Source organism: Mirounga leonina, unplaced genomic scaffold (assembly GCF_011800145.1).
Source record: "Mirounga leonina isolate KUSES-001 unplaced genomic scaffold, KU_Mleo_1.0 Mir_150, whole genome shotgun sequence".
Taxonomy (NCBI): domain Eukaryota; kingdom Metazoa; phylum Chordata; class Mammalia; order Carnivora; family Phocidae; genus Mirounga; species Mirounga leonina.
In genome coordinates, this window is record NW_023270374.1 from 36,043,144 (window position 1) to 36,063,021 (window position 19,878).

The 19,878-nt window shown below is 53.0% G+C and overlaps 1 protein-coding gene across 8 annotated transcripts; it reads left to right on the top strand.

Moving 5' to 3' along the window:
- Positions 1-327: 327 nt before the first annotated feature.
- On the top strand, positions 328-10,971 carry CD40 (CD40 molecule). Of its 8 annotated transcripts, none has more exons than XM_035006453.1 (9): positions 328-432; positions 3,488-3,563; positions 3,897-4,022; positions 4,302-4,448; positions 4,778-4,871; positions 7,451-7,512; positions 9,609-9,715; positions 9,818-9,846; positions 10,406-10,971. In XM_035006453.1, exons 1-9 carry the CDS (start codon positions 382-384, stop codon positions 10,500-10,502), a joined length of 789 nt encoding a protein of 262 aa, XP_034862344.1. In that variant the 5' UTR covers positions 328-381; the 3' UTR covers positions 10,503-10,971. The 8 variants fall into 8 exon arrangements, with proteins under 8 accessions (XP_034862344.1, XP_034862346.1, XP_034862340.1 ...); XM_035006455.1 differs by having other exon boundaries at positions 10,418-10,971; XM_035006449.1 differs by having other exon boundaries at positions 9,609-9,707.
- The last annotated feature ends 8,907 nt before the right edge of the window (positions 10,972-19,878 follow it).

Consider the following 19,878-nt stretch of genomic DNA (forward strand, 5'->3'; position numbering starts at 1 on the left):
GGGGGTCCCTGGGACGTCTTCACAGCACGTGGGTGTCTCCTCTCCTTTAGCTCTCCGGGAAGACTGCTAGCGCCCCGCCCTCTTCAGCTTGGCCTCTGAGCCCCAGGGGCGAGGAGGAAGTACTCGTCTTGGGACCACGCGCCCTCCCCCGCGCCAAAAGCGCGTCCCTAAACTCCCGGGAGAATTAGACTCCTAGGAACGTCCAGGGGAAATCCGGGGGCGAAGAGTCGTCAGGAGCTCCGCCCCGCCCAAGGAAGCTGACCACGATTGGTCCCAGAAGACCCCGCCCATTTCCTGGGCGGGGCGGGGGGCACGGGCTGGGGGAGTTACTAGAGGCCCAGTCTCCGCGCCCCTCCTCCGCCGCCTGGTATTCACCTCGCCATGGTTCTTCTGCCTCTGCGCTGTCTCTTCTGGGGCTCCTTGTTGACCGCCGTGAGTTGAGTTTCTGCTCCGACCCGACAGGGGATTTGGGGATTTGAGAGTGGGGAATGGGAAGAGAAGCAATATTTCGGGAAAGGGACCTTCCAGCTGATTTTGGGAGGACAGACAGGTGTGTGGAGAAGCTGGGTAAGGTACCCCGGGTCCTGGTTGTACGAGGTAGGCTACCTCTGTCTCCTTCCAGGTTGGGGTCCCAGGTAATCCACAGAGGGCGCATAGTGGGGGCGCTGCAAAAAACGTGCACCTGTGGCGTGGATGGCGTTGGGATTTGGGGAGCCTCAAGCTTTTATTTGGTCAAAAGGCTGCAGTCTGGGTTTGCTTTAGAGGCTGGCCGCACGGAGACTGGTGATGGGTTTCAGAGGCGAGGAGGGAGGCCGGGCAAGGGAAGAGGCGGGTCTGGCCGGTTTCCTGTCCCTTTTCCATTGCGGACAGATGCCAGCCTCTGTGAGTGGTTATCATATCCTGGCCACCTGGGGATGCCTTCTTCCAGGGCATCTTGTGGGAACAAGGGTGGGTGCAGGGGCCCAGGTACTTCTTTGAGAAGGCAAGGAGCTTTTAACTCTCCCATCCCCACTCCCAAATCCTGAGTGATCCAACCTAGGAGGAATACTCAAGGCTGTGTCTCTGCCTCTCTAATTTAAGATGATATAGGAGACCTCTTGGGGGGAGATGAATAGTTCATGGGACCCAAGAAAGGGTTAGGAGACCAGCCGGGGTTTCTCCAGGCACCAGAAAGTCTCAGTTATGCCCAACCAAGCATGTCTCCGGGATTTTCAGAAGCCCACACTTGACTCACTTTTTGTTTAAATGTATTTTTGTAGTTCCTCATTCTGGAGGCTGGGAATCCCCCAAGTACCTGACCCTCTCATCCCAACCCCTCCGGCCTCCCCCTACTTTCAAGGGCTGTAGTTTCTGGCATGAAGTCTGAGTAGGAAAGACCCATGGAGGGGTTGGAGAGGGGAGTCAGCAGCAGGGGAAGAGTCAGTGGGGAAGCTGCTTTGGTCCCAGAACTTTCATTTTCACTCTAAGCAATGGTTCTTAGGAAGAAAGGAGGCAGGAAGAAGGTGGAGCTGGAGGGAGGAGGAAGAGGAGGAGGACTCTTATAGGAGGGATTAGAGGAAGAGCCAGGGGAGGTAGCGTGAAGGGTGATTTGGGCTTCTCAAGAGCACACTGCCAGTTTTGGCTCCAGGTAGAGACCAGGTGGGGGCAAAAATAGCAGGGGCTATTTGTGAGAGCTTCCCATGTGTCAGGCTCTGAGCAAAATTCTTTACAGGCATTCTTGGTCTGATTTTTTTCAACTCCCCCATTATACAGATAAGCAAACTGAGGCTCAGAGAGAGGAAATAGCTTGCCAAAGTTCTCATAGCTAGGTGGAACCTGGATATAAATCCACATCTGCCTGATTCCAGAGCCGGCCTCTCCAAGCCTTGGTCCTGAGCTTCTTTGTGTCAGAAGGACTGGAGCTATGGAGTGGGAGCAGGGGATTGACAAACTTTCAGAGAAGGAGCTGTATTTCTCGTGGGTTTGAAAATGGCACAAGGGACATTCGTTGCTCTGGGAGTCTGGTGGGAAGGTCCACAGGGTTGCAGGAAGAACATTCACAGGATGTGGTAGTGGAAGCAACAGACTTTTATATTTTCTTCCCCATTTGGAATAAGATGCTTCTCTGTAAGTAATTTTCTCACCCAAGCTGAATGAGAGCCACCAATTAGGCAGAATCCAGGGTGTTAGTCATCCCAGCAGATAGTCACATATATATGATAATTAAAACTGCCATTTAAATGAGCCCTACTATGTGCTAGCTACTGGGCCAGGCTGTATACATATACATTTTAGAGTATACGTATACGTATACATTTTAGAGATGTGGAAACTGAGGCTAAGAGAAACAAAGTAGTGAGCGATACAAAGGCAAGATTGGAGCCTTAAGCTGTTTGACTCTCAAGCCTGTGCTCTTTTCACTGGCTGTTCCTGAAGTGTGGCATGATTTTAGGGAACACACGGATATAGAACTAAACAACAGAAATTCACTTTACACTTCTATTAAAATACTTCTCTCTCTTTTTTTTTTTCATGGAGGAAGTCTCTGGAGCTAGAATAAAGTTAAAACCTCTCCAGCACTTGCTAATCCTCCTTTTTAAACAAAAACCAAGAGCAGCCTTGGAGAGGAGGACTGTCAGCAAGCAGAGCGACTAGCTGGGTTTTTAATAACATTGCTGCGCTTCTGTTGAATTTATTTTTAGGGTTACCTTTTATTTATGAGAAGTGATACTGGCTCTTCTCTCATGGCAATGATATAAGGTTTATATTTAAAAATCAATGTATTTAAATTAATGAGAAGTAATTAATAGCATGGGTGGTACCTGGATGGAGTAAAAATAGCCCAGGCAAGACCTAAGTTGATGGAGAGGGGGCAGTATTGAGACCTGAGTTCTCATCAGATTCTATGGCTGTGTGACCCTGGGCAAGTGCCCCACCTCCCTGGTCCTTAGGCTAACCATTTGTAAAGCAAACACATTGGATTTTAATCCTTCCAGCTTCATAGTCCTGGCATTTCATGAGGGAGGGGTTGGATGATCAGAGGATTGGATGATGAGGGTTTGGAGAGGGGAAAAGGGTGGGCAACAGAAGAATAGAAGGAAGCCACCAAGTGCTAAATATAGCCCCAGCCAGAACTAGGACCAGCTGAAGCCAGCCAGCCTCAGGACTCCAGGGGAGATACTGGAGCCCTCATGTGCTTCTGGGTCTTTGGGAAGAGGAGGGACTCAGGAGTCAAGCCAAAAGCAGATCTGTTTAGTTCAGAGAATATTGTGATGTTCCAGCGCAATCACTTTGTGAAATGCCAGGCCGATCCTCTGGGTCCTTTTATAATCACATCAGTTGGCAGTTTAGTTAAAAACAAACACACCAAATAATATGCAGGCTTCATTTTTCTGCTCTGGACTTCACTTCAGTACTAACCTCTGTCCTGGCTGATTTCCACCATCCTGCCATAGAAGCTGCAGCAGAGATTTCAAGATCCCCTCAAATCATCCCATTCTGTTTTTAGGTCCACCCAGAACACACTGCATGCAGAGAAAAGCAATACCTAATACACAATCAGTGCTGTAATTTGTGTCCGCCAGGTGAGCTGCCACCCCCCTGGCCCCATAGTGGGACCCTTCTTGGTTTGCTGGCAGATGCAGACCCTATGTGTCAGCTGTCAACTTGAGTCTTAAATGACCCCTGGGATTCTTCCCATCGCTGCCCTGCTCTCAGAATGTTCTGGGCTCCCTCTCTGCACTACCCAGCACTAGGGTTCCTGTTTCTCCCAAGGCCCCCACCAGTTTATGAAGTCTGGAAGGGTCCGAGACAGTCATCTTTGAACCCCCCACCCTAAACCCCAGCCTGCTCAGTTTTTGATAAGTGTCTGACTCATTGAGCTGGCTGGAGCCATCTCATTTCCCGATGTTTTCCAGGAGAGAAACTGGTGAATGACTGCACAGAGACCATCAACACAGAATGCACTCGCTGCAAAACAGGCGAATTCCTAGGCACTTGGAACTCAGAGAGACGCTGTCACCAGCACAAATACTGCGATCCCAGTGCGTGGGCTGCTGGGGAAGGGGTGCGCGGGAGCTAGGCTGATAGTCTGGCTCATTCCTGACAATGCAGCCATTGCTTTTTTTTTTTTTTTTTTGGTATAGCTCGGGTCTGTTCTGATTGGTTGCAGTCTTGGTTGTACGGGTTGTTAAATAATTTGATCCCCATCCCTCCTTGGAAGAGGGTCTCAGAAAATAAAAGCAGGACGTGTGAGGAGCAGATCCCCCTAGCATGACTGCTAAGGGGTCCCCATCCCCATCCTTCCTGCCATCTCTGTTCAGACCTAGGGCTCCGGGTCCAGAGGGAGGGCACCTCAGAAACAGACACCGCTTGCACCTGCAATGAAGGTCTCCACTGTACCAGCAACACCTGTGAGAGCTGTACCCTGCACAGCCTGTGCCCCCCTGGGCTGGGAGTCAAGCAGATCGGTACGTGGCCTGTCTGGGAGTCAGCTCTGCAGGCAGGAGAGAGGAGCTGAGGCTCCGGGTGAGGGGCTGGGCAGTGGGCACTCAGCCTTGACCCGCCTGCATTGGGATCTCTGCTTGGTGAGCAGGAAGCGGAACCTTTCTCATCCGGCCTCCAGCCCTGGGTATCTGCCTTGGGAGGGCAGTGGGGGAGGAGGCTTCCACCGGGGAAGCTCTGTGCTGGGGGACAGCCCTTGAAACAGGCAGTTCTTCCTGCCCTGCCTGTCCACCATTCCCTTGGGAGCTGGACAGGTGGTCCACTGTGATGACGAATGCTGCCTCCTCCCTTCCAGCTACAGGGGTTTCTGATACCATTTGCCATCCCTGCCCCGTCGGCTTCTTCTCCAATGTGTCATCTGCTTTGGAAAAGTGTCACCCTTGGACAAGGTACAAGGATCCATCTCTGTGTTTCCTGCCCTAAGAGGGGCGTAGGACTACTTCATTCTATCTGGCCCCCTGTCCTTCAGCCCCTGCTCCCCATGTCCACGCACTTGTGCACTTAGAGAACTTCTAGAGTGTCCTCGTGGCTGACCAAAAAGGCCACTTCTCAGCATTTTTTTGCCTGCTCTGTCTCAGTGGTAACAGACGCTGCTGATCTCTCAGTCTTCACCAAACTCCCTTCTTGGGGGCACTGTGACGCCTCTCTTGCTTTCCTTCTACCCCTCCTCTGCTCCTCCTACCCGGTTTCCTTGGCCTTAGTTCTAGGCTCTACTCCCCAGTCACTTTGCCCACCTCCCCTGAGCATCTCATCTGTATCCATGGTTCCCAAACAACATCTCCTGTCTAGATCTGTCTCCTGGGTCCCAGACAGTCATATACCACCACCAGCGGTCCACCTTCGTGCAGGTGACCCACAGGCGCCAAATGGGCTCACTTGCCTGCCCCTCTCACCCTCTGGGAAGACACTCCCATGGGTCTGGGCACTTGTCCCATGGTCCCTCCCAAATCAGTCACCAAGTCCTGTCCATCTGGCCTTCTAGATGTTTTGGGATTCCTTCTCAGTATCTTCACGGTCATCACTGTGGTCTGGATGGTGCCTTCGCCTCCTCACCGGCCTCCCTGCCTCTGCTCTCTCCCCCCACCCTCTTGCCACAGTGAGCTTTCTACAGTGTATTTCAGATCATGGTGCTCCCTATTTAAAATGTTTCATGGCTCTCTGTGCCTTTAGGACGAAACCCAGACTCCTTCGCATGGGCCCCCAACCTTCCAGCTCCGTTTCCTGACTTCTTCCCCCATGCTACTTGCAATCCCCTCAACACACTGTTCGTTCTCTTGTATCCAACACTCCTGCTTGGAATACCCTTCAACATGTGCCCAATTAACTTTCTACATTTAATTTTAAAAAATGGGTGAGACAGGCTCGTGGGACACAAGGCACAAAGAGGCCTATGGTGATAAGTCTCCTTTCACCCACTCCCTGGAGGTAACTTCTGTTCTTTGTGTGTCCTACCAGAGATTCTACATACAAACAAATAAATGCACACACATGCAAACACACGTATTTTCCACACAAATACTAGCATTCCATACAGTACTTTGTTATTTGGTTCCTATCTGCCTTGCTCCAGTAGACTGCAAATTCCTTTAGTGTAGAGACTTGGCTTTTTTTTTCCTCCAACGATGCATTCCTTATGCCTAGAACAATGCCAGGTGGACAGTAGGTGCTCAGTAAATCTTTACTGATAGATGTTGAATGATACCCAGGGGAGCTGGGTTAGTAGAATCAGAGCACTGGGTCCTGGCATCAGTGCAGCTTAGAAAAGATATGATCCCACATAAGTGTGTGACCCTCCTTTGAGCCCCAGTGCCCTCATTTGGAAAATGGGAATGCCCTTCATCTCACAAGGCATGAGGAAAAGAAACATAGGAGTGACTTGTAGATGCCTAAGCACTCTTATATATATGCTTTCTTTGTAGCCTCTCACCTTTTCCCCCACTTGAGATGTATTTTTCTTGGCGATGTTTTCTTCTGTCCACTCCTCCCCACTCCTCCTGGAACCACGTCTTCATCATCCCATATTGAGATGTCTGCATGGGCCTCCTGGCTGTCCACTTGTCCGTAATTTCTCCTCCTGTGAGCTCTCTGGCCCCCTGAGTCCTGTCACTGTGTGGTCATCTGGTTGGATGCTGATGTAATTTACCAGCTGGATCCGGTTGAAACCTTCATGGCTGATTACCAGCGATCTGGTCCTAAAGCCCAATTTTCCTTAGTTCCCTCACACCATCTGGCATGCCCCCCCCCCCCGAATCCCTCAAATCATGTTATCCTGTTTCAGCTAGAATGTATTGCTGCTCTAAATTTACATCCTTCAAGGCCACTCAGATCTCCCCTAGGACAGTCTTTCTGGACGACCCTTAACCAGAGGTTCTCAACTGAGCAATTTTTCTCCCCAGGGGACATCTGGCAATGTTTGGAGACATTTTGGTTGTCACAACTGGGGAGGGGCTGCTACTGGGATCTAGTGGGTGGAAGCCAGGGGTGATGCTTAGCATCCTACGGTGCACAGAACAGCCCTGCAACAGAGTTATGTGGCCCCCAATGTCAGTAGTGCTGAGGCTGAGAAGCCCTACCTTAGACTGACTCATCACCTGTCTCTTCCAGCCATTGTGGGCTTGGTCTCCCCTTCTCTGAATGATTCCCAGTTCACTTCAGCCTATGTGACAAAGCATGGCACTCTATAGAGACTCTCTGATTATTCCTCCTTCAAGGTGTGCAGCAATTTTTTTCTGAACTCATGAGTTCCGTAAGAACAGAGTCTGTGCCATTCCCATAATAACCAGCATAGGAGGTTGCCCACAATATGTGCTCGGTGAACCTGAACTTGTTGGTTTTGACGGTCTCCCTGTGGGGTTGGAAATCTTATGGTTGGGGAGATTTCATGTCTTTTTCTGTCTCTCTCTGTGTCTGTGTCGTGTGTGTGTGTGTGTGCATGCGTGTGCATGCACGCACATCTGTCTGTGCACAGCTGCAAGACCAAAGGCCTGATGGAGATTCAGGCGGGGACTAGCAAGACGGATGCTGTCTGTGGTGAGTCTTGGAGAATGGGCCCTGGCAGCAGCCTCGGGAGGCAGGGAGCTCAAAGGGAACACAGGGGCACACAGAGACAACCGGGCTGGGGGCAGGGGGGAAGAGGGAGAACAGGTGAAGTGAGAGGAGAGGGCAGTTTTGGGGGTTGAGGCATTCCAGCTTTGCCACTTATCTGTGGAGCCTGGGCAAGTCACTTCCCTACTCTGATCCTCAGTTTCTTCATCTGTGAAATGGGATGATAACAGCAGCTCCCTTAGCAACTTGGGGGAAGTGCCTGGCACGGGTTCTTGCACTTTCAAGGTGTTCCAGCAATGCTGTTCTGCCCCCCTGCCTTTCAAGCACCAGCATGTTGGGACACTGTTTCTCTCAGGGCCTCGGTTTTGATTTTAGAATGATGGGTTGGCCTACAGCACAGATCACAGACTCAAATAACTGCAGGGACCAGGCAGGTCATGTTGAGGAGTTGAAAAGCTACGGTTAAGACTAAGACACTCTCTCTGTTTTTTCTTTCTTTTTTTTTTTTTTTTTAAGATTTTACTTATTTTTTGACAGAGAGAGACAGTGTAGAGGGAACACAAGCAGGGGGAGTGGGAAAGGGAGAAGCAGGCTTCCCACCGAGCAGGGAGCCCGATGTGGGACTCGATCCCGGGACTCCAGGATCATGACCTGAGCCGAAGGCAGATGCCTAACGACTAAGCTACCCAGGCGCCCCTCTCTGTTTTTTAAGACTCACTTTCCTCTTGGCAGGGCTGGGACTGGAGTGAGGAGAGTGAGACACTTGCCTTGGATGCAGTATTAAAGGGGGTGTGAGAAAAACGCAGTCATCAAGATAAATAACATTTGATACATTTAAAAAAAATCAAAGCTAATGTATAAAAAAGCCCATAATGAACAAAATATCAAAATTGACATAAAAATGTGATCCAGCCCTTCCTCACTTGCCTCAGTCTAATCCCAGCCCTGGTTCCAATAAAACTTCAAAAAAAACCAGACAGCCAGGGGTACCTGGGTGGCTCAGTTGGTTAAGCGTCCAACTCCTGATTTTGGCTCAAAGTCATGATCTCAGTTTCGGCTCAGGTCATGATCTCAGGGTCGTGAGATCGAGTCCTTTGTCAGGCTCCCCATTCAGTGGGGAGTCTGCTTGAGATTCTCTTCATTTCCCTCTGCCCCTCCCCCCACTTGTGTGCGCTCACTCTCTCTCTCTCTCAAATAAATAAATGAATCTCAAAAAAAAAAAAAGGCAGCCGGCCTGTAAGCTATAGTTTATTGATATGATTTTTCAAAACATGACATTAAGATATTACTTTTCTTGATTACTGGGTTTTTTTGGTGTCCCCTTAGATTTTGTCCCAAGGTGAATGCTTCACTTGCCTTACCCTAGTCCCTGCCATGCATCTTTCATTTTCCCATTTAGGATAGAGACTTAGGTCCAAGAATTACTTTACTTTTCCCTCCATGCTTTTTTAAATTAATTTAATTAATTAATTAATTTATTTATTTGAGAGAGAGAATGAGAGACAGCACGAGAGGGAAGAGGGTCAGAGAGAGAAGCAGACCCCCCGCTGAGCGGGGAGCCTGATGCAGGACTCGATCTCGGGACTCCAGGATCATGACCTGAGCCGAAGGCAGTCGCTTAACCAACTGAGCCACCCAGGCGCCCTCCCTCCATGCTTCTTTAACAAAGGCCACAGTGCGGTCATAACTGCCGATGGAGCTCAGCGCTGGGCAGAGAGTGGGGAGGGATGGGGCATGTGGGCAGCCGGTGGAGACAGCTACCACTCCTCAGTTCTGGTAAGGGGTGGCAGGTGGGGCTGGATCTTCCGAACTTCTAAGAGAAACCAGATATCCTGACTCTAAATATGCCATCTCCCAATTTTAAAAAGTTGGCAAATATTTCAAGAATTCTTTTTTAATGTGCTGGTCACACTAAACACATCCAGCCACGTTCTCCCAGGGCCACCTGTTTGAATCGTCGGATTTTAGATGAACTCAACCACTGAAAGATTTTAGAGTCCAGCAAGGTGCAGCAGCCTTAGGCATGGGGGTAGGGGGGTGCCGCTGGTGGGGGGCCATCATTGAAGTCTTGATTTCTCCAGGTCCCCCACCTCGGATAAGAGCCTTGGTGGTGATCCCCATCACGATGGGGATCCTGCTTGCTGTCCTGTTGGTGTCCGCCTGTGTCAGTGAGTCCCCAGGTGGGGAGGTAATGAGGGAAGGAGGGAGGGAGGAGAAGGTACAGAAGTGGCCACCTGTTTCCTGATCTGGCTTCAGCAACTCCCCATCCCATTTCTCTCTCTCTCTCTAGGAAAAGTGGCCGAGAAACAAGAGACTAAGGTAGGTCAGCCCGGGCACCGGCTCAGGGTTTTGGCAAGCTGGAAAGAAAGCCTGACTCCTTGTTGCCTCTGTGGCAGGACAACTGCTTCAGGGTCTGCCCCTGTCGTCCCCGGGAAGGCAGCAGAAGTAGCTGCTCTCACCGCCAGTGCTGGGCTGCAGGGAGGGCTCTTCCCATTCCCTCCCTGCCACCACCAACCTCTGTCATCTCCGGAGTTCACCCCCCCCCCCCGCCCCGCCCCAAGAACAGCCCCGGCACCATTGGCAAGATCTGATGTTTCCTGGCATTTTAATACGTGGGGAACCATGTCTCTGGGGCCTTGGTGCCAAGTCATTGGGTGGGGTCTGGAGGGGCAGCTCCTTGGATCCGCAGGCTCCCACTCTGGAAGCTTCTTGACACTCTCTGTTTGGCCAGCAGGGGGCAGGAGGCACCCATTGAATCAGCACTGACCCTCCCTTTGGGAAAGGGGAAGGGGCTTGTGTTTGGGGGAGGGGTCTCCTTCTGAGGGAAGGGCTACTGGAGGTGTTGGGGGGTGTAACCTCACACCTCGGCTACCCTAAGGTTATGTGTCAGGGCCCCGTGGAGAACCAGGAGGATCCTATGCCCGCCCAGTCCATTGCTCCGGTGCAGGAGACCTTACACGGCTGCCAGCCGGTGACCCAGGAGGACGGCAAAGAGAGCCGCATCTCGGTGCAGGAGCGAGTATGAGGCAGTGCGTGCCCAGGACTGTGGCAGCAGGGGAAGACGGGGCCGCCAAGCCTGGGGAGCCTGGAGCTGCCGCGGGGGCTGCTGCGCTGGGCGTCAGGGGGCGCCCCCCCCACCCCGCGCACCCCTGGTGTGCAGAGACAGAGAACCTTCCACCCCCGCCCCGGAGCCCAGGCCATCTCCCAACTTGCTTTTAAAGATGGAGGCGAAACTTTTTGGCGGCCATGTAGTAATAATATCCACCAGACCCTCCAACCCAGCAGTTCAGTGCCCAGAGATGATCGTGGTGGTTTCTAGGAGCCCAGGAAGACATATACGCGAATATCCGTTGCGGCGTTGCTTGTGACGGTGGAAGACTAGATGCCACGTAACTGTCCATCAGCAGGGGACTGGCTAAATAAAATTGTAATATATTTATGCAACAGGATCTCAAAAGCTGTCGTGGAAAAAAAAAAGCAGGTTGCAGAATGATGGGTATGGAAACTTTTTTTTTAAAAGCACATACCCCCAAACAATAGGATATATCATCCACGGATACGTGTGTAAACATAACATACCAATGTATATGTAGGTATAAGTGTTCTGGAAGGATACACGGAAAACTCACAGCTTCAAGTGTTGCAGTGTCTGGGTTGGGGAAGAAGGGTTGGGAAGGGTTAAACGAAGATTTGACTTTTTTCCCCCCAAAAGAGAGTGAGTTCATATAATCCTTATGTAATTAAAAAAGTCATCAAACATGTATAAAGGAAAACGGGGGTGGAAATGCTGGGTGACATGAGCTGTTTAACTTGCTGCCAGGCTCACAGAATTGGGGCACTTTCTGAGGATAAGAACATCCCCAGGCTGCTGCCCTTCCCTGGGTGGTTTCCACGTGTGCTCACATTTGGCATTCTGTTTGCAAAGCACTCTCCTCATTTTATTCATGTTCATAAAAAACAGCCTTGAGGGCAGGCAGGGTCCAGATCCCTTCCTCTTTAACAGAGGTGAAAATGGGAGCCCAGGGAGGTGAAGGGACTTGCCTGTGGTCACACAGCAATTCTCAGTGGTGCCACTCAGAGCTCGCCACTCTTGGTCCTATGCAGCTCCTTCCAGATCTTCCTGCTCCCCGGAGCCTACATCTGTAGCTCCTTCCCGGGGAGCCTCCCACTTCCTTCTGACCTCCCAACTGCTACAGGAGCTGCTGCTTCTTGGTCAGATGGTGCCCCCTTCCCCCCCCCAGCAGTATCTTAGGATAAAAATAAACCATCCTGTTCTCTTTTCCTGCTGTGCCAACTGAGGGGGAGCCTAGCCAGGAGGAGTAGCAGATGGAGTGGGAGCAGAGGGGAAGGGAGGAGAGGGGAGGGGAGGGGAGTGGAAGGGAGGGGAGGAAGGTTGTAGGACAAGGAGAGGGAAGAGTCACACATAGGCCCTGCACAAAGATTCATGGTGAGGATGAGACTATGCTGGTTCAACCCAGGGATCTCAACCTTTCCCCCAGCAAGAAGCAGCTTTGGATTTCCTCTGTGTGTCCTGCTGGCTGGAGGGTGGGGGTGGAGAGGGCTTGTCCTGGATGGAGACTGAGGGCAGCTGCGAGCCAAGAGAAGGGCACCTGGCTTGGCAGTCTTCCCAGAAGAGCTTTAAGAACCATTTGGATGCACCAGGTGGAGACGTTTGGTTTAGAAAGCAGAACAAAGTGGTGGTTGTGGAGTGGCAGGAGGGGAGCTTTGGGACCGCACCCTTACCCTCTACCTAGAGTTCAAATCCTAGTGTCACTCACTTCTGTGCAGGGCAGTATAGTGGAAAGAGGCAAAAGACCCTGCTCTGTCCCCTATTGTCTGTGTGACCTTGGGTGTGTCATTTTCATCTTCAAGCAGCTCAGTTTCCTCATCCGGCAAATGGAGGCCATACCTGATACCTATAGTAGGTAGTATTGAGTCCTCTTTGTGTTCTCCTGGGTCAGAGGTTCTCAATCTTGAGCATGGGTCAGAACCACCTATCAGACTTATTAAAAGATTGCTGGGCCCCACGGCCAGTGTTTGATTGAGTAGGTCTGGGACAGAGCTCAGCCATTTGCATTTTTAACAAGTTCCCTAGGTGATGCTGATGCTGCTGGTCCAGGGACCTCACTTTGAGAACTACTGCCCTCCCTGGGCATTCATATCTCCAGATAAGCAGTTGGTTTCCTATTACAAGCACTTGGGATCAATTGCCTTGGGGCTTTCCCTGGTCTCGAAAGCATGCTTGGTGCAGGTGTGCTGAGGGTCAGCTGTACCTGGGAGAGTTAAGGACCCAGAATACTCTCAACCAAATAGGAATGAGAGGTGGAGGATAGATGCCCCAGCATCCTTACCCTTGGGAGGGACAAATCTGAAGGGCGGTGCAGGTTTTCCTAGGTTTCTTAGCAGGATCGAGCCCTGGGTGCCCCTCCTGGCTTCCTTCCCTCCCCGTCTTCCCCACCCCACATTCCAGCACTGATGCTTCTTGACTTCACCCCCTCCAATAAACTACCTGCATTCTTTCCTTATCACAGAGTCTGTTTCTGGGAAGGGCTCCCCCTAAGAGTCAGCAGAGCTCATGCATGACAAGATACAATTTTATATATCTCAGCGTCCCTGACAAAGGGAAGGAGTTCTTGACAGATGTAGCAAGTTCTGGGTTCTAAATGGAGCTCAGCCAGAAACTTTCTTTGTGGCCTTGGGAAAGTTACTCTCTGGTTCTGGAAATTTTCCCTCCCCATGTGTGATGAAGGGCTGGTACCCTAGGAGTTCTAAGGGTCCCGCCAATTCTAAAAGTCAGTGAAGAAAATCAACCCGCTGTAGGAGCCGCTCTGGCTTGTGGTTGGGGTGGGGTGGGGCGGGGTGGGTGTGAGGCCTGTATCAGCCAGAAGGTGGCGCCAACGTAACGTGCGAAGAAGACCCTGGCGGCTGGTTTTTGCGGACTTGGAAGCTACATCCGACCCTCACTTTGGAGAAGAAGCCTTTCCTCTCTCCGGCCCCCTAGGTCTGAGCCTCCTGCTACCTGTATCCTGCATCTTCCTCCGTTTCTGGCGGTTTGGAGGCCACCTTCTCCACTGCCTCCTTCCTTGGACAGGCATCAGCTACATTCCTACTGAGGCCTCATCCCGAGCTAGGGCTGTGTGCGGAGTCGCTGAGAGTGCGCATGGATCGAGTGCTCGCTATGTACTAGGCACCGTGCTAAGAACTTCATACACATTGTCTTAGTCCAGAGGACGACCGTCCATAATGCACAGTCTCATAACACCCATTTTACAGGTGAGGCTCAGAGGCTGAATGACTTGCTAAGTCTGAAGGTTAGAGCCGGGGTTTGGGCTGACCCACAGCCTGCGGATTTTGCCGGTTCATGGAGCAGGGGAACAGGTGCATGTCACGCAGGGCCATTAAGAGGGAGTGTGACTGTCCACAGCAGAGCAAAAGCCCGGAACAGCTAACCTCCAGGACAGGGGTTGCAAAGTCACTTGCACAGGAGCTCAGAGTGAAGCGGGGCCCTGGGCAGGAAGTCAGGAAGGCAGAGACTATGACAAAGTGGGGAGGTTCTGCCTATCTCTGGGGGTGCAGTGTCCATCAGTCCCTTTCCATGTTGCCCTGCAGGAATGGGAGTTGGATATTGCTTCGAATCCAGATTTCCATGTGAAATCTCCCAATGTTGAAAGGCTACCAATTCCAAGAATTTAAAAAGTCGGTGAGAACCCAAGAAAGCATGTCATAGAGGGTTGGAATTAAAGGAGACTGGGAACATCATCATGTCTGATCCTTTTGTTTTATATGTATGGAAACTGAGGTCCTGGGAAGGTCCAGAACCAAGTGAGGCTGAGGGTCAGAGGCAGGCTGTCTCCTTCCTCCGCATCCCAGCTGGGAGGCTGGAGGGAGCTCCTGGGGGCCCAGGTTCCACCCACATCTAAGGTATTGAAAAGCTCTAGGACTCAGGGAATTGCCTTGGGACTGCGGTGAGGAGCTGGGTGTCGGTGTCCTTTTCATTCTGTGCTGCCCCCCTTCCTGCCCCCCACTGCCAGCTCACCTTCCCCCCAGGCAGGCAAGGCACAGACCCTCCCCTGCAGCCTGCAGGGCCTGCGGCAGATTCCTTGGGCAGCAGAAGTTATTAAAGACTCTGCCCCGAAGGATTTCTCTCCCCCATAGTGATTCTGGAACGAAAATTAAAAACCCATCAGCAGGCGTGGGGAGATACAGTTTTAATTCGTAAAAAAAAAAAAAGGAAAAAAAACCCCCATGCTGTGGTCCTGGGGGCTGGGGGCTGGGGGAAGCTCAGGGGAAGGCTCCTCTGGGACCCTGCAGCACTGTTAAGGGAGGGAGGTTCTGGGAGGGGCTCAGCAAGGTCAGTGAGCAGCTTCTGCCCAGACAGATGGGGCCAGTGGGCGGGGAACGCTTCTTCATTCCTGTCCCCGTTCCTATCCCTCGGGCTCTCTGCCTCTGTCCCTGCAGACCGACGGGTCCCGCTGGGCCTGGGTGCCCAGAGACTTCCCTGCGGCTGCCTCCCTCCAGGACCCGGCCCACCCCACCCGCAGTCTCTGCCCATCCCTCCACCCCCCTCCCTGCGGTCTGCCTGCTCCCTGCCCACCCACTTCCTTCCTTCTCCAGGCAATTCCACCTCCCCTTGTTCTCGTTCGAACAAGTGTTATTTTGGTTAATTATGAAAATCATACCTGTGCATTGCACCGCCCCATCTAAGCAATAAACAGGAAAATAAGACCACCCGTAAGCCTCCGCACCAACCCCATCAACCACAACTTACAGGTCCTTCCAGACTTGCTTTCTGTGCCCAAAATACTTTTTTTTAACTTGGGCTATTATTACATACGCTGTGCTGTAAGCAGGCTTATTTGCCTAGCAGTATATGGTGGACGTCTCTCCATGCCGGTAAATATAGATCGACCACGTACTTTTTAAGTGCTGCATAGGATTCCATGTAGGGCTGAGGCTGCTTCATGTAAGGACTCTATACTGATGGACATCTGCGTGGTTTCTCTCTTTCCTTTTCCTTGTGAGTCCCTTCCTGCTTCCCCTCTTCCTCTCCTGCCTTCACCCCCAGGGTTCCAGCCTCCTTTCTCACCTCCAAGCCCTCACCCGGTGGAGGGGTGGAAGGGTCGCCGGTGTTTAACACCCGCTCCCCCTTGTCAGACAGGCGCCGGCTCATTAGTGCATCCATCCCCCCAAGTGAGGCAGGCAGGAGCCACGGTGGCAGCGAGAGGCCTAATTGAATGTAACTAATTATTCACTCCTTTAAATGGGCCTGGGAGGGACAGAATTACTCACTCTGAACTGGGGAGACAGAGAACTGGCCGGCTGGCAAATCCGGGGGCCTGTGGAGCCAGTTCTCTGTGGAATACTAATTAAGCAGGAGCCACGGGATCCAACTGGGAACTGAGTGCCTCTCCTGTCCCCCTCCCACCTGGGAAGCTGGGGTCGGAGGAAGATCCTTGGGGGAATCCACCAGGAGGTCTGGGCCCACCCTGGACCCCAAGGAAGGGTTAATGTGGGGAGGATGGGGGAAATGAAATGCTGGGGCTGGAGGCAGGCAGGGGGCTAATGTGTAATGTGGAGAGAGGCAGGAGAGCACAGCAGGTGGGGCCTGCAGGGGATGTGCTGGGCTGGGGGGGGGGATTCCTCCGTCCATCCAGAGCTGCGGGGACCTGTCCACCCAGTTCCTAACCCCTAGAGGGACCCAGGCCTCATCCCTGACCGACTACAGAAAATGTCCTTGGGCTGGGGGTGGGGTGATGCTGCTTATTCAGGCATCTGTAATTTTTAAGAGCTTCCTGGTGATGCTAACATTCCCCCCCCACCTCCCCGCCCAGCCCCCGGGGGACTGAAAACCACCGGCTTTGGCCGAAGTTCCCTATTGGAGTCTCTGCTCCAAAGTTTTGAATTTTTGCCCTTTGTGGCTTCCCTTCCTCCACTCACTTCTGTCCTCTCATTCTGCCTGTCCCACTAGCCTTCCCTGTCACCCAGGAGCATGAAGGATGGGGACAGGAGGGTCTGTGTGGTTTGGGCTGATAAAGGTGACTTGGGTGGGGGAGGGAAGAGAGGGAACAGGGCCTGAATGTGGCCTCAGGGGGCTCTGAGCTGCACCATTCTGGGCCTTGCCTGGAGATCAGAGGTGAAAGGTCAGTTAGGTAGAGGCAAGTGTGCGTGCATACGTGTGCGTGTGTGCATGCATGTGGGGGGGCACGGTAATCATGATTCTGCCTCCCATTTATGTGTTTATGTGCCAGGCACTTCTCACATAGCATCTCATTTGATCCTGACAACAACCCTTGGTGGGAATATGGGTTATCCTTACAGCTGAACAAGGTGGAGCTCAGAGAGGTTGAGTTAGTGGTCCAAGGGAACACTGGATAGCCAGTATCCAGTTTCTGGCTCTCCTAGATTCTTCGTCCCATACTCCTTTCTCCTACGCTGCTTCGATTTTGCTATTGCGTTTGTAATCTCTTTCTAGCAGGTGTTGGTGTGGGCGTGCTACTATTCTGTGTGTGTGTGCGGGCTTGTTGGATGTGTGTGTGCATGTGCTTTCCCTCCTGAAAGGGGCTAGCTTTCCACAAGCCTCCCACTCCCTCCCAGCACAGTGCCTCCTGCTGACCAGTGAGAGCAGGAAGGAGGGGGCAGCCGCCCCTGCTACTTCTTGCCCCCTCTTTCCTCTGCCCGCTCTGCTCTCGGCAGAAGAAGGCCTCCCCTTGGGGGGGGGGGGGCTGGTGAGGGGTGGAGGAAGGCGGGTCATCCTGCCAGCCAAGTGACAAATAGCCTTGTTTGTAACAAAGGTGGAGAGAGAGAACCCCACTGGTTCTAGGGCAGGGAAATTCCCCCTTTCCTATGCTTTCCTGCCATACTCCCCCACCCAGGTGGCAGGGAGAGATGGACGGCAGTCACATTCATCCCTCTCCATCCAACCCCCACCAAGTGCGAGACACTTCACGGGAGCTTCATAGAGGGGCAGTGAATTTATGAGCCCAACACAGATTCCCCAATCACCTCGCCGGGCAATCCATCTTTCCGGAGCCAGGGACGAAATGAAATTATCGTGGAATAAATCTGGATAGATGATGGAGGTACTGGTGGGGGCGGGGGCGGCCACGAGTGTGAGTGGCAGAGGAAGTTGGGGCTCAGGTGGGGGCCACTGCCCTCCTCCTTGCCTGAGACCCAGAGAGAGGACTCTGCTGGCTTTCCTCCCTTTCAGAGCTTTGGCTGAGGGCGCTGTGTTCCATTTATGCCCCCAACTCTTCCTTGAATCCCCCTGCCTGATAAGACTCTTATCTATCCCTGCCGGATGCAGGACCCTCGGGCTTGTGATTGGATCTGTGTCAGCCACACTTCCAGACTCCCAGAGTCAGGGAGAAGGGGCAGGACAAGCCAAACTGGGCAGCTGGGCCGGAGGGGGGGACGTGTGATGTGTGGGGGGTGGGGGAGAGGGCTTGGGTCCAGGGTGAGGGGGTGGGAGTCACAGAGTCAGGGGCAGGCCCCTGGTCCTGGGTAACACTCCACATCTTTAGTTACCCACCTGCATGAAGGTGTTAACTCCTTAATTTCCGGGAAGGAGGGGAGAGCCAGGGAGGGGACCCGTGTTTTGGGGTTACTTGGAGAGCTTGGGGCAGCACCCATTTGACAACATGGTGGAAGTGGTTCAGTTATTTTAACATCCTCTATGTCAGGACTGGTGTGTTTCAGTTGAAAGTCAGGCTTGGAACAGGTCAAGGGTTGGGGCAGCCTGTCCCAAAAGCCCTGGTGCCCCCTCTCCCTCCCTTTTGGCCAGCAGTGTCTGGGGCCCCTCCCCAAAGACCCTACAGGACCGCTGGGCTTTAGGCCAGGTGCATCAGGGGGATGGGCCAAAGGGCACATGGGGACTCGCCAAGCCCAGAGTGCCAGAGCTTTCCTGCCTCCCCCTCCCAGCTCTCAGGGGACCCCCGTCCACCCTGAGCACTGAGCTGGAAGTGGATGCAGTCAGCCGGCTGGGATGTGATCATTCGCCTCCTGAGCAAGGCCAGCCCCAACCAGGGGGAAACAATGAGGGCTGAGGCCCTGCTGGGGTCACTAGGCAGGACAGGCCATCCCCAGCTTGCCCTGGTCTTGCCCTGGGACCCCCTTCGCCTCCTCTTCCCAGGAAGACTTTGGCGGATGAAGAGCCAGATAGCCAGACCATCAGCACTGCTGATGTCGCGGCCTTGGTGGGGGGCTGGTGGTGAGTGCCGCCCTGAGGTACACAGTAGTGGGGGGGTGGCAGCCAGATTCACACTCGCTCTGAAAATGAGATTTGCCTTGTTATCTGTGCTCACTCAGGCCGAGGGCCTTGGGCATTAACCAACCCATCCACAGAGCTAAGAAGTGGGGAGGAGCTAGAAGCAGAAGAGTGGGGGGAGCTGAAATAGGCTGGAATGGATAGGGTACCTGCTGCAGAGTGTGTGTGTGTGTGTGTGTGTGCGTGCGTGCGCACAACCACACGCTCCTGGTGGTTTTGTTTGTCCACACACCAGTCACACTCCAGCCCCCTCAGGAGCCTACAGGCCCCCCGACATAGCCTAAGGGACAGAGCCTGGTGGGCTGGGCACCCAGAGGGCTGTCTGGGGTGAGCTGGGCCCTGGAGGCTGCGCCTGGCAGGGAACAAAGGGGCAATCAGCGGAGAGAGTGGAGAGTGCGGACTGATTGAGGAAGGGGAATTAGCGAGGAGCCTTGCGGGGCCCTGCAGGGGGTGGGGGGCCCTGGCGTCTTGATTAGAGAGCAGGTGCAGCTGGGCTCACCTGAGCCACAGGAGGGCAGGCAGCCTGGGGGCCAAGGAGGGAAGTCCAGGGACAGCAGGCCAGGGGACAGACTGTAGCAGGGCCTGAGGCTTAGGACCTGGACTGGTGACCTCGAGGGGAGAAGCTAGGGGTCCTGGGGAGGAAGGGTCAGTCTGTGCAGAACAAATACCACCATCACCCCCGCAGCTCTGTCCTCCCTAGAGCTCACAGTGGGCCAGACCACAGGCTAAGCATCTGTCCCCTAATCCTCACAACATGGACGTAGGCTCTGTCATTAGCCAGGTTCCCAAATGAGGAAACGATGGCCAGAGAGGTGAGGGGACAGCTGCTAATCCAGGTCAACTTGATTTTAGGGCCCTCCTATTAACCTTTATGTCACCGTGCCACCCCCTTGCCTTTTGCTGTCTCACCTATAGGGAGAACTTACAGGGGACAGATTGCAGGGACAGAAAAAGAGAGATTTAGGAATCAACTTCATCAGCAAAGCAGACTGACTGGGAGGTGATGAAATGCCCATCAGCGGAGGTATGCAAGGAGTGACTCACTGACAAAGGGCTTCTGGCAGGATAGGACACTGGGTTCCATTTTC

What these genes read in the sequence shown, in the direction of transcription:
- CD40 (XM_035006447.1), top strand. Translation starts at nt 382, where the DNA reads ATGGTTCTTCTGCCTCTGCGCTGTCTCTTCTGGGGCTCCTTGTTGACC. An exon ending in GCACAAATACTGCGATCCCA is followed by an intron (nt 4,023 to 4,301) that starts GTGCGTGGGCTG and finishes ATCTCTGTTCAG; the next exon opens with ACCTAGGGCTCCGGGTCCAG. An exon ending in GCTGGGAGTCAAGCAGATCG is followed by an intron (nt 4,449 to 4,777) that starts GTACGTGGCCTG and finishes CCTCCCTTCCAG; the next exon opens with CTACAGGGGTTTCTGATACC.